The sequence below is a fragment of the Anabrus simplex genome, chromosome X (genome assembly GCF_040414725.1).
Source record: "Anabrus simplex isolate iqAnaSimp1 chromosome X, ASM4041472v1, whole genome shotgun sequence".
Classification (NCBI taxonomy): Eukaryota; Metazoa; Arthropoda; class Insecta; order Orthoptera; family Tettigoniidae; genus Anabrus; species Anabrus simplex.
The window spans coordinates 219,403,486-219,418,170 of record NC_090279.1 but is presented as its reverse complement, the minus strand read 5'-3'; the positions used below and the strand labels follow the sequence as shown (position 1 = coordinate 219,418,170).

At 39.5% G+C, this 14,685-nt stretch overlaps 1 protein-coding gene across 1 annotated transcript in view; it reads right to left on the bottom strand.

The window, feature by feature from the left end:
* The window catches only part of psidin (phagocyte signaling impaired), a 117,070-nt gene that overhangs the window by 60,641 nt on the left and 41,744 nt on the right, over positions 1-14,685 (bottom strand). Inside the window, exons 10-11 of the mRNA XM_067159309.2 lie at positions 11,832-12,004; positions 9,998-10,167 (exon numbers count right to left, since the gene is read on the bottom strand). Of these exons, the coding sequence (XP_067015410.2) occupies positions 9,998-10,167; positions 11,832-12,004 (343 nt within the window). The remainder of the gene's footprint in view (positions 1-9,997; positions 10,168-11,831; positions 12,005-14,685) is intronic.

The window sequence follows — 14,685 nt, the reverse complement described above, 5'->3', positions numbered from 1 at the left end:
CGGGAGAAACACATGAGTTGGATCTGGATATTCTGCCTCCTCTCAAAATTTGTGACATCGCATGCGGATGCTGAACTGCTGACTGTGAATGTGAATTTTTATTTGAAGGAGACGAAGACAAGAGAACAGGTGAAACTTCATCTTCTGTGCGATCTGCAGAATCATCACAGCCAGCAGTCGCAGTGAGATGTGTCACAACAGGGACGGAAACATCTAACAGGGTTTCCTGTGTATCCTGTAATGAAGAGATGCATTCCATTAATTAGATGTCAAAACTTTCAATAGAATAGTTTGTCATTATTTGAGATAATATATTTGAAATTAGTTTGAGGTAACAACTAAAATCTGTATTTATTTCTTTATTTCTACATTCTCCTTAATATTACTCTCCTATATGTCAGGCTCCCTTCCAAACCATCAGCACTCTGCGTTCTTCCTATTTATGTTTTGCAGGAAGTGAGAGTTTTCTACAGCATGTAATGCATCCAGATTATGATGCTCAAACAGGTTGTGATTCTCAGGGCAAAAGGCACCTTTAGATTTTTTTAAACTTAAACTGAAATAAGTTAACATTCTCTAGGTCAAACTCCATTACACTGTGAAAAGATACCACTGAACTTCATCATTCAGTTTACCAGGCACTGCAGTTCAACTATCTGTAACTTTGTTTTGTTTGCCAACTTGTTTATCTTCACACATACTAGACTGTACCATACTACTTTGTCTTACATTTTGCAAGTACATAATTCAGTTACATTTTTTCAATATTCTTATATATACACTCTTCCTTTCATTGGTTATTTATTCAATTTTAGGTTATCTCCACATCACTTTTGTATCCTGTTACTGTTATGTAATTATGAAAGGATACTCTCTCATTCAAAACCAGTAATATTCATAACTATTTTTGATGTTAAATTAAAGTTACTTTTGATCTGAATGAAGTCTTTTATCATGTTGTGTATTTTATTATGTTGAGATAGCACACAAGAGAGAAAGTCATGTTTACTGACTTCAAACTGCACATTTGCAGTGGAGAGGATGCAATCAATGAGAATACATGAACATTTACTCTGAAGAAACATACAGAGAAATTAGTTCACATAAGCAGTAAGGGACTCTTTATCTTCAGAATAGTGGTTAAATAGGTCCTGTCAGGACTGCAAGAGTGATCTATTTCCCCACAACATATGGCACAGAATTATGAGGTAATACTTCCCAGCAGAATTTTTATAAATTTTGCAGAAACTAGCCATTAAGTAGGATACCTAGCAAAATTCAAACAGAATGAACTGTGCAAACACCTACACGTTCAAAACAATGTGTAATGTTATAAAACTCAGATATACTGTTCATTACTGCAGTACAAGACAAAAAGACTTGCTTGCACTGGTAGGCTGCAAGCTTTTAGAATTTTCAAAAAACAAGCCTAGCTATATGGGTAGAAATAATGTTTATGCCTTACACATGTGCTCATAAATTAAGGTTAATTCTGAAGCAGCTGCAAACAAAATTTTGGTGTGCATGTTGTGGCTTGAAATCACTGTACCAAACACCTTGCAGTAACTGTGATCTTGGTCAGATGGGTGGTGGCGTTTAACTGGACCGATGACTCACAGGTGTGATTCTGCTGTCAGTGTTGATTGTGAGTTGGAAATGGCTCAAAACTCACATAATGATGATATAATGAGGGGCAGGATAGAGAAGGGACTAGAGGCTGGCCTAATGCAGAAGGGCGTACTACGGGAGCTACATATGCCATGAAGTGTCATCTCACCAGGCATAAAATAAATCTTGGCAATACAGCAGAGAACATCTACAGTGTACAAGAAAGGTATCTCACCATAAGTTCATGAGTACTGCAAGGGCACCTTGCTGCTGCCACTGGAACACACACAGTGTACAGATGACTCAACGGGCATGGAGGCCTACAATTTACTTTCCACTGACCAATGACCACAGAGGAGCCTGTAATGCCTGGTATAGAGTGGACCCAGGTTCGCTTCACTGACTACTCCAAGTATACTCTCAAGAGTGATTTTTGTCACGCAATCGTCTGGCGTGAAATATGAACGAGGTATCTACCTGCTATAAGCAGCATTATGTAGGGAACTGCAACACATCTGTTGTACCAGGATGTCAATCTGCAAAATTACACCTGCCTTTTAAGGAATGCAGTGGGTCCCACGTTCCTACTGATGGACGACAATGCACAACTACATTGGGCTGCGATCAACCATGAAACAGAAGACACCAGATGAATGGCCTGGCCTATCCATTCCCATATTCTAAACCTCATTGAGCGTGCCTGAAATGCTCTCTGTCGATGTGTGGGTGCATGTTTTCCCCTCCCACAAATCTTCTGGAGCTATGACAGGCACTGGTGCAAGAATGAGAGACCATCTCCCAACAGCTGCTCGAAAACCTGATCCACAATACATCTACCCATTGTACTGTATGTACAGCATCTATGTGCACGGTCATCACATACCACACTGAAACCTGTGTATATGCTCAAAAGAATAGTTATGCATCACATGTGTGCATTGGTTCTTTCTTGCATGTTTGACTGTATCTATGCTGTCAGCACTAGTTTAGTACAAAGTCATGCCCCATGGTACCAAAAGCTCATATTATCCTTAATTTATGAGCAAGAGCATGTTTTAAATCTCAAAATATCAGCTATTCTTTACTGATACAGTTTATTACTTGGTTAATGAATATCTGGAGAAGTATAACCTTTACTCCATCCAGTCATGCATGCATTTGCATTTTTGTCCAAGTTGTTTCTTGTATTACAGATGATCTTTGTTTCTTAATCACAAAGAAACATAAACTACCATTAAGACCTATTATTAGAAAATATTTAATATATATAATGTATATTGAAAATAGAAATATCTGATGTTATTTTCCATGAAAATACTATAAGTTAATGAAATATATATATATATTTTACAAGTCGCTTTACGTCGCACTGACACAGACAGGTCTTATGGCGACGATGCGACAGGAAGGGGCTAGGAGTGGAAGGAAGCAGCCGTGGCCTTAATTAAGGTACAGCACCAGCCTTTGCCTGGTGTGAGAATGGGAAACAGTGGAAAACCATCTTCAGGGCTGCTGACAGTACGGTTCGAACCCACTATCTCCCAAATACTGGACACTGGACACACTTAAGCGACTGCAGCTAACGAGCTCAGTACTGAAAAATAGAGCTCCATTCTCTCCAAATGTGATCATTATGGAAATAAAAACCACAAAAATATTTAATATCTAAGAATTCAGTGCAGCCAGGCAATACATGCTAAGGTACATGATTATTATAGGCCTAAAGTTTTAAAAATGTATATTCAGCATAGCCCCACCTTTAAAATAAATTTAAAATATGGACTTTCCTACATATTTTTATCTTGCAAACTATATAATATTAAAAAATAAGACTCCTGTAGGCTAGTTGTTAGATGTTCCATGTGCAGCACAAGCATCTCTCTGCAACATACAGTCTTGTTGCTAGTGAGATGCTCCACATGCAGCACTCACATCGGCTTACTTGCAATGAACTGTTGCCAGTTGCACAACTCCAGAAGTTGTGTGGGGGAGAAACAGGTAAGGGTGTATGGGACATAGACTGTCTTTCAACAAATAGGGCTACAGCTTCCCTTTTTTGGTTTGTGGCCAGTGACAAAGATTAATTTTTGTCTAACACTGATTTTGTTTCTGTCATTGGCCTGTATCGTTTAGGAATTTTTAAAATTATTACTCTATGTATGTATTGGATAGTGATAAAAACATTGATCTGACATGTCAGGGGTGTTCATCAAACAGCCCTCAGAGGGAATGAGTGGCTGTAAAGGACTTTTTATTGTACAGTAACTTAGTTAGAAAGGAAATATCTCTCTCTTTTTGCTTCTGGGAAGATTTCCATTGTTTACCTTTTGCTATAATGTAATTTACACTTCAGAGGGTCTTATTAACCATCTACCCCTGATCCTTTTGTAGTCATTGATAAGTAGGCTAATGTAGTTAGGTACATATATTTTACAACCTAAATTATACAAAGGTTATTTATACTTGCCTCAAGATTGGAAGTATCCTCAGAACTTCCTTCAAACACCTGATATTGGCCATCGCTATCACAGGGATTCGTTAACGGTGCAAAATGGGAGTTTAGCCTGGATACCAGTCTTTCCCCATCTGCATCCAAGCTTTTTCTAAATGTCCCGCCACCAGTTTTGTAGAGTTCAGCCTGGAAAGGTGATAAGAGAATTGATGAAGTAATGTTTCAATTGCTCATTATGTTTTCCAAGTTCCTCTATATAGTACCAATTTCATTTTTTTTTTTAATCTGAAGTGGTTTATTCTTCGTTAAATATACTGAAATGTTAAATGTACAAGGTGTAATTATCTTATAAGGAGTTATGTAATGTTCTGTTATCCATAGTCAATAATCTAACATAACCTCAACTTATAACGGTTTTGGACTCAGAACAACTCAGATTTTAACAAATTATCGCAAATGAAATTCCTTGAAATAAGTATTGGTACTTATCTGTGACATATTAAACTTCTGTACACTCAAAATTTGAATTAATTAACCAACAACATGATAAAACTTAAACTTACCTTGTCATCTGCAGCCTGTTTCTTTGCTCTTCTTTTAAAATTTTCATAGGCAATTTTCAGCTGCTGTGGTGTCCTGGAACATTCGCAACTGGCTTCACTGAAATCAGAAGCAATTTCCTTCCAAGCTGTCTCTTTTTGTTTTGCCCACACAGCATCTGTTTTTTTATTTTCGATTATATGCATGTATCCCTCAACTATATTAAGTAAGAGGGCTCTATCATTTAATGAAAAATTCGGCCCTCTCACTTTCTTAGTGGGGATATCATTCATTTTAAGCCGAAAACTAATATCGCTTCAAAACCCACTATTTTTTACTTTTCCAAACACGTTCTGGATCAGCTGTTCTCTGATTCACTGCCACTTTGATGTCTCTGCTACACACGTTCCTTAACGAATCAACACGGCAGTGGTCACTAGTTGCGCTGTTGCCAGATATAGTTTCTCCTCAGATTTTCAATCAGTAAATTGGAGAAACCTGATCGGGGTTTAGGTTTCCTGCAACGCGCTCTGAAATTAAAGTTGATGGGCAATCAGCTGATCTCCCATCAAGGACTGATTTGATGGACCTTTCTGCAACCGGCCCTAAATTCGTATTCCTTAAGAAGGAGCACTTTCAATTCCTGCCTGAAAGCCCAGTGACTATACAGTGCCCTCAGGGAAGTGCCGAAAACCTGTTCAGCGACACACTTGAAAAACGTAAAAAAAAAATAAACATCTAACCCTGGACATAATGTAGACGTTTTGCAAGCACGAATATTTGATGAAAATCATTCCGTATTCAATTAACAGAGCTGTCAAAATGCGCTGTCTCCTTCCAATTGTCGTGGGCACTCTCTGCTTTATGATTTCCGAGGATTCTCTAAGCAATACTATCCGAATGCGATGCTAAGATGATCCCTAATACAACATCACCGCCGATCGCTTTTCCAGTACACTTCCTCAAACCAGCGCAATGACGGGACGTCAACACCAAGACCCGTAAGTATGTCGTACCCGTCCTTTCATAAGATACAGTTTCTTGAAAAATGGGTGATCGAGGATTTAGCGTTGATGGAACTGAAATTTCTGGAGGGTTGATCCGGGAAATCGTTTCTTCAAGGAACGGATAATGCAGGATTTTTACGTGATTTAACTAGGATGCTTGCGAGACCACGTAATTAGAACGAATAATACGGAAAAACATAGTTTCCGGGAACGTATAATCGAGGTTCTACTGTAAATAGAACCAACAAAATGAAGAAGAAAAAAACCACAATTTCTAACCCAGTCAACTTATAACAAAATGCTTGTCAATAGACACTAAGATCCAAGACAACAAATCTGTAACTTTTTCTGAAGCCACTTCCACATGGGAAACCTTATTCCAAATTAAAAATGAAAGAAGTGATCAGCTCCTCAAAACTGAAAGAAGAATTATCAGAACTTGCATACATAAAAAGTACCAGGTTGAAGGAGTCTGGAGAATCCTCCCCAATGAAACTGTCTATCGAGAGATTGACCCAGTTACCAGCACGATGAAGAAGAAAAAAAATATCTTATTCCTTTCACATCTTACGGTTACCAGAAAACAGGATTTTACAACAATTGGGAACATGCATCATTTTCAAAAATACTTTTTTTGAAAAGTACACCAATGAAATAGTACGTAAACGTATTACATTGTGGCATGTTGCCTTGTTTTCTACCATTAAAAACATATTTAAATGTGCCTTTCCGCAAGGCGAGTGAAACGGCCTCTGACGTAAGCGGCGCGCTGTGACGTCACGATCCAGTACCGCATGCAGCTCTACCAGCCGTTGTGCATCAGCCGTTGCTAAAAGCCGATTGTTTATTATTCATGATCGCGAATAACTTCAAAATGACAGAAGAAAGGTTCAAAACAGCACAGTCAGACAATCTATCATGTGTAAATGTCATCATTCTTGAAAAATAGTGACTTTTGTGGCCGCAGAAATTCGCGGATAACAAGCAAGTTTGTAAGTGGCGTCTTTTATATACGTGCAATGTACTTTAACCCATAGTATTAGGATAACAACGAACCTGGATAGAAATCACATCACTTTCAACATTTCCTTCTAGACTGATTCCCCTATTAAAGAATAACATTACATTTTCGGGCTTTCAGCATTAGTAAAGTAAGAAATCGGATTTCAGCACCAACATAAACATATAGGTAGCATTATAGTACTAGTCCGCTTCTGTGGTGTAGTGGTTAATGTGTGCCACTCCCGGAGGCCCGGTTTCGATTCCCGGCTCTGCCATGAAAGTTGAAAACAAATAGTACGAGGGCTGGAACGGGGTCTACTTAGCCTCGGGAGGTCAACTGAGTAGAAGGGTTTCGAATCCCATCTCAGCCATCCTCGAAGTGGTTTTTCGTGTTTTCCTACTTCTCCTCCAGGCACCTAAGGCCACGGCCGTTTCCTTCCCTCTTCCTTGTCTATCCCTTTCGATCCTCCCATCCTCCAACAAGGCCCCTGTTGAGCATAACAGGTGAGGCCGCCTGGGCGAAGTAATGGCCCTCCTCACCAGTTTCATCACCATACTCAAAGTCTCACGTTCCAGGACACTGTCCTTGAAGTGGTAGAGGTGAAATCCCTCGCTGAGTCCGAGAGAAAACCAACCCTGAAGGATAAACTGATTAAGAAAGAAAGAAATAAGGAAAGAAAGAAAGATCGTAGTACTATAGGGCTATAATCTATCATTCCCCAAAAAATATATATTTATGGTTGGGACAACTGGCCTACCCACTTCCGGGGCCCATGAAAGAGAATTAAATATCTTTGTGGAGGGAAAAAGTTAAACATAATAAAGATAAATATGACTTCATCTAGTTTTCACAAGTCGGGCTGAGTGGTTCAGACTGTTGAGGTGCTGGCCTTCTGACCCCAACTTGGCAGGTTCGATCCTGGTTCAGTCCGGCGGTAGTTGAAGGTGCTCAAATACGTCAGCCTCGTGTCGGTAGATTTACTGGCACGTAAAATAACTCCTGAAGGACTAAATTCCTGCACATCGGCGTCTCCGAAAATCGTAGAAGTAGTTAGCGGGGCGTGAAGCCAGTAACATTAATTACATTTGGCTTTTAACAAGCTGAGCATATCAGGAAAGAAAAGTGTCCTGGTGACATTTTAGTCGCTCAATACAGGAATGTCTTTGGGTGCTGTGACTTTTACTTTTTTTTTTTTTTCTGTTTGCTTTACGTTACACCGTCACATATAGGTCTTATGGTGACGATGGGACAGGAAAGGCCTAGGAATGGGAACAAAGCGGCCGTGGCCTTAGGTACAGCCTCAGCATTTGCCTGGTGTGAAAATGGGAAACCACGGAAAACCATCTTCAGGGCTGCCGGCAGTGGGGTTCAAAACCCACTATCTCCCGGATGCGAGCTCACAGCTGCGCGCTCCTAACCGCACGGCCAACTCACGCGGTATTTTTACCCTTCGGTTTATGGACTTGGCTTGTATAACCTAAAACTTAGGCTAAGTTGGATAATATTTTAAACACCTACATCACTATTTTCACCTGTGTGCAATTATGTTATTTATTTCATTAATATTATGATAATTATTATAATTGAGCATTGTTAAATTATAAGACCCCAACAGACAAGCATTGGTTTTGTGTAGAGTTATACATTTGTTAAATTCACGTTGTTTCCTTTCATGATGTACACGCCTATGTTACATTATAGAGTATTTAGATATAGCCTAAATTTCTTTACCAATTAAGCTGTTCAATAAAGACATACATAACTGTCCCATGCCAAGATATATTGGTACAATTAGAGCTGTCAAAATGGTTCATAAACCCTTTGATTTATTATCTTGACATGGATCACCCAAAACATTGGTTAGGTTTGGAGAATACTTTAATAATCAGCATTATTTAATGCACTGCTTATTACTTTCATATTCCAAGATGTAATTGAAGCATTTAAATAAAGCATCATACATTAAAATTTAAAGTTTTACCACTAGAACAGCTGACATGGAAAAGTGATTTGAAAATTCAAACAAATTCATTTTACGTTAAAATCTTCAAAGAAATAAACTGTAGACTTTTCCGATATATCACCAGCACTTCTCCAGCTCGCCAAAATCCATTTCTCCCTAGTTTTAGCGTCTTTGGAACGTTTATAAACAATTTGTTTGGTATGGTATGCGAAGTGCTATTGCACATCGGAACTCTACACCATTTATAAGTTTTCTGCCTCACTGTCTGCACAGGATTCATTTTAAGTCTAAAATATACCACTCAGATTATTATCCAATGTATAGACCTCGAATTTAACCATACTAGACACTAACGTAAAGTAGAAATACGCGAAGTGTATCCTGCTTCTCACAGCACACTTTGTGTTATTTCGTCTGCTAATTCAGTCAAACTGTACGATGACGTCAGGCCAATGAGATCGCGTACTTGCGTGACGTGACATTTTCGTAGATTTTTATCATGTTTGGAGTTATTATTTGTACATTCTGATCACATTTTTGAATTCTGCATGCAATTTTGAATCAGATTAGCATATTTTTCATTAAAACCCCGGATCATGCATGTTCCCTATTAGTGATGAGAAATCTGGGAAAGAAGACAGGAGGGCATTGGATCAAAGAAATTCAAGAGGATCTCCAAACAGTTGCACTCGAAAGTACAGATGCAGAGAACAAGAATAAAATTACCACCCTTCTTATGAATCACAAATTTTCCACTGAAATGATGCACAGAAGGCCTGTAGAGATTTCAGACGAATTAAAAACACTGCGATCACAACGAATGAAGAAGTACTGGGCAGATAAGAAGAATCAAACAGTGCAACCTTCAAAGAAAAAGAGTACATGGAAGACTCAAGTGGTCCAATGTGGCTGATAAAGTTAATAATAATAATAATAATAATAATAATAATAATAATAATAATAATAATAATAATAATAATAATAATAATAATATATATATATGTATGATAAGCATAGTACACCTACCCCAAGTCAAAATGCTTCCGACAAACCTAGACCTAGATGTTATTCTTATTTTATAGAAAAATGATTGAGAATACATTGAGTCAACTCATGGAAAAATAAAGTGCAAGATTACCAAATATGTTGTTACAATGTAACCTTCCTGATTGTATCCCGCTTGCAAGTACAAGCGTCTCTGAAACAAACCGAGAACAACAGCCTTCAAGTTCTGCTAAAAGAGAATTCAACGAAGATTGGTTTGACCATTTTCAGTGGCTGTTGGGGGGGATATTTTATAACTTTGGTTATATTTGTGAGAAATAAACTTACTTATAAGCAAAGTATAAAGAGTGGCGATGGTCGACGTGAATGTCCTGTACAACCCTCCTAAAATCACCCTGCATACACAATACAATACTCACGTCCTTGTAGTTGTTGGTGAAGAATTTGAGCGTGTTCTCGTACAAACTGAGCGTCGCTGCCAGCTGGCCCGAGGTGTACACGTGTCCGCAGTGGAAGTAACCCAGAGAGTCTAACTGCATGTGTTTGATGTCCAGCAGCTCGTACACCTGGTGAGCCGCGGCACCAACCCCTATCAAGACAAGAAGCAGAAGTCATCTGTCTCCTTCTGTAGGACCAGTGACAACTCCTTTCCTCCCTCACTCTTCCTCCGTCATCATTGAGCACATGCATTATACATAATAAACAAGCAAAAAACAATATGAACTACAAATGTAGGTCTATCACCTCCGGTGTTTTGAGCAGCGGCGCTGGACTGTCTCTTGGGAAGCTGCAGCTACACTCTTGAGTGTAGTGCAGCCAGGCTGAGGTGATCATCTTGTATTCCCTCAGAAGTGGTGGGAGAATGTGTACCAGTAGTTGCTGAGCATCCATACAGGGCCGCAGGCTGCACTGCTCACATGGAAACTTGAAGGTTCCCTGTACACCCTGGTGTATTTCCTAACCACTGTGATCACATGTCTTGTCCTGCTCTCAGTACTTTCCTTTCTCCATTTGTTCTTCTTGGTGTTATTGTCTTGGCCACATACAGTTCTGCGTTCCTTATCACTGCCTATCTTTAACACAACTGTTCCTAGGCATTCCCTTGCTGTTTCTACCACAAGCTTTCCCGTATGCCAACCATTCTCTTTCTACATCCTGAACCTGCTTACTGTATACTGTTTAGAACCTTTCACTAATCATATTCAGGTACTTCTGTCTAATTTCCTCGTCCTGGAGATTTTCTACCCTTATTTGTCTGCAGACAGATTTCATTTTCTCTATCCCAACCCAGACTTAGTTCACTGGACTTCAGAAAGTGGTCTGTGTGATCGAAAAATCCTTGGAATACCCGTACAACCTTAACAGATTTCCTGAATTCTATGATACAGTGCCCCATGTGTAGTGGTGAATAGCCTTAGGCTTCTCCAACATATTGTCACTGTTAATCCCATACTAGCACAGATAAATGTTTCCCATTCCTGTTATCTTCCCCACATTTACCTATCGCCTTCTCATTCCTTCAGTTCTTCTCACATTGAAATTACCCATTAGCACTATCCTACTCTTGCTGTTGACTACACTGTCAGTCAGTGCTTCATGAAACTTGTCAAATTCATCCTCACACGGTGAAAGCACCAAGACAATTCTTGTTCTAATTCCTAAATTTATACACATCATTTATTAATTTACATGCCTAAAAGAAACTATGTTGCGTGCAATACTATTCCTGATCCCACACTCTGCCCTTCCCTTTCTAACACCCGTCATGTACACTTTATAATCCTCTATCTCTTCCTCGTTATCTCCCATTACCTGAATATCCAGACGCATCCTGTTTGCTGACTCAGCCAGTTCTACTTTCTTTCTTCCATAAGCACCATTAATATTGACAGCTCCCCAACAAATTCCATTTCATTCGCCAAGTTGTTTCCAAGAGTCCCTCGCCTGTCAAATGGGAGTGGGGCTCTATCACTTCCTTAAACCATTATGAACGTGCTCAATGAAAATTCTGTGAAGCAGGATGCTCTCACATCTATACTTACATATATTCCCAGTGAGAATTTCTCCAACAGCGGATTAGGGAGCACCAGAATTTTAACACAAAATTGTTTTGCATTTGTTCATACTACTGACTCATTCTTAATCAACAACATTGAATTTAAACATGCACGATAGAATCTGATCTCCTATGCGGATTGAAACATGTCATTCTCTTTATAGTGCTTTCTCAATCTGGCGTTACTTTCGACTCACCTAAGAGACTGTAGAACCGGACGAGGAGCAGCTTGATGTGGAAATTGGACGGGCTGCGAGCGAGGGCCAGTTCCAGGATCGTGACGGCCTGTCTGAGGTAGGTGCTAGATTTTGTTTCCCGCCACACGTCGTAGAGTAAATGGGCCATCAGCAGAGCGTATGGATCATTATATCTACCAACAGAAGCGAGATGCCATTTCTTTAGAAAGCGCAATTCAAAGACAAAATACTTCACTAACATTAGTGAAGTAGAGCTAGACCAGGCAAAAATCAATGGAGCCAACAGGGAAGATTGATTGAACTCAGTCTCTGAAAGGCAACTGAATGATAAGAATTTTATTTGGTCCATACTGAACTGAGATTACATTTAAATTAATAACTAATCTCTTACAACAAAATAATCATTTATACTAGACTTATAATGTAACCTTGCATTAGTAAGTTTTCTTGTATTGAATAGCTGGAACCACAATACATTATTAATTTAATTGTAATCTGAAAGGCAAGACTGACAAACTAGAGGTAAGGAGAGGAAGATACAGAGAACACTCACGGACCTGACATTCAGGAGATATACGAGGGTTGGGGCAAAAGGCATTCTTGCAGATACCAGCCTGGTTGGAAAATGGGACATATACAAATGAAAGGACGAGGTGAGAAGTACATAAGCGGGCATAGAAGAACACGTAAACATTGTGCCTCACATATTATGGTAGTGTACAGGACAATACTAGTTACAGCCAAGCACACCTGCTACATTACCACAGCTGACTAAACACTGCCTCCCCCCGCATTGCAGTGTCTGAAGTCTGGCAACAAAGCAGTGAAATTCCATCAATAATTTGATGGAAGCTGCTGGAACAATTATGTCCTTCTACGCAAACTTAGTCCACTCTGGCGCATGAAACGCTCTGACCAACCTCTACTTGATTTAAATCCTTTCCCCCAATACCAAGACTTGTATTTTCACACACTTTAAACTCCATCCATGTGGAATGTAGCGCTCGGAATTTGGAAGGGCGTTACGTCGTGCAGAAGTGTAGATTTTACTGTTAACTAAAATGTTGCACTTCCTACTTCGTCACTTGAAAGATTTCTTTTCTTTCCGATTCCCCCCCACCCCCCTTCACTCGTAATAGTTGAAAATGAAGTGGTGGTGTTATAGGTAGGTGGGTTTTAGAGGCAAGTCAATACAGTAATTACATAGAAAAGATCACAAACGTACAAGGAAGAGCCATCTGACTGTCTAGGGACATATCTCGGGAGATGAACCCCCTTCAGGCTGACTAACCAAATTCTCATCGATTGGAGGAACAGGAACTTCAGGATACTGTGGGTACCAAAAGTGGTAGCACAGCAGCCATAATCGATCGTACGTAGATCATGGCCAATTCTGAGATGAGGCGTATTTACGAAAATGGCAGTCATGGTTTCCATCACCTCATTTTTAAAAACAATTGGATCATGAACCAAATATGACATGTAAATGTTGATTACGTGGAAAGTTGTGCGAATGCTATCATTTGGAATTATGTTCTAAAAATAAAAAAATAAAAATCAGTAAGCAAGCATGCAAATAAATTTTTTTTTGCTAGCTGCTTTACGTCGCACCGACACAGATAGGTCTTATGGCGACGATGGGACAGGAAAGGCCTAAGAATGGGAAGGAAGCAGCCGTGGCCTTAATTAAGGTACAGCCCCAGCATTTGCCTACTGTGAAAACGGGAAACCATGGAAAACCATCTACAGGGCTGCCGACAGTGGGGTTCGAACCCACTATCTCCCAGATGCGAGCTCACAACTGCACGCTCCTAACCGCACAGCCAAATCGCCCGGTAAGCATGCAAATCAAAGAAGCTAAAAAATAAAAGAACACCAGTGTACATGAACATAATATTTGTGTAATGAATTATTTTAAACTTTGTATGGCTATTTGGCTGCAACAAAAAATATATTAATATGTTTCTGATGTTACAAGTATGTGGATTCTTACCATGTTACTTGTCTTTCCATGCCCAATCTGAACATAATTATGTTACTCAATTATTGTTACAAGTGATTCATACTATTACCAAAGTCTTGTCCTTCGTCTTCTCCCGTTCGTCTCCCCTCTGGGGCCCGTCCGCTCTTCTTTTTTATCAAGGCTTATTAACTTACCCTGCACTGCGTGACTCAGCCGCTCACGATATCGTCACATAATCCAAGCCAGCTCGTAATCTACGGAGAGCACGGCACGGTACACATTTCTTCAATGTAACAATGTTTCTTGTGTGATAACGCAATTGTATTTCAATTTTTAAATTCTGTGACGTAAAGTCATGATAACTTATATTTACTCACTGACTATGTTTCTTGGGCCCCTTGAGTGTTTTTATTTAATAAATAAATATGTTATAGATGAAGTGTAACTACTCTCTTGATTTAACCTGTAAATGCTTGCCATAACCTCACCCAGAAAACTTCCATGTTCTTTGCTCTAGGTTTTGATTGTATACAGTTCATTCGTGATTCTTAATTTATTTGTTAACTGAGGTCTAATAGGTCTCGGTGAAGATGAAGGACCTGTGCTGTTTGTTGGTTTGGATGAACATCTACTGAAACGTGAGAGGGAGAGCGGCCTGCAGGTAGGTGAAGAACATGAAGTGCAAGCTGACACTGGTACACACATAGTTCGTAAGCCCTGCTCTGACTAGCAGAAGACTGCAATTTGATAACCGAGGTTCTGATTTGTGCAAGAACACAGGAACACACTCTCCTGCTCCTCAGTCTCCATGTGGGATAAGAAGAAAGCTGGAAAAGCACAGGAAGCACACAATAAGATACAGGAGTAAGGTGTGCTGGTGATTAGTTTGAA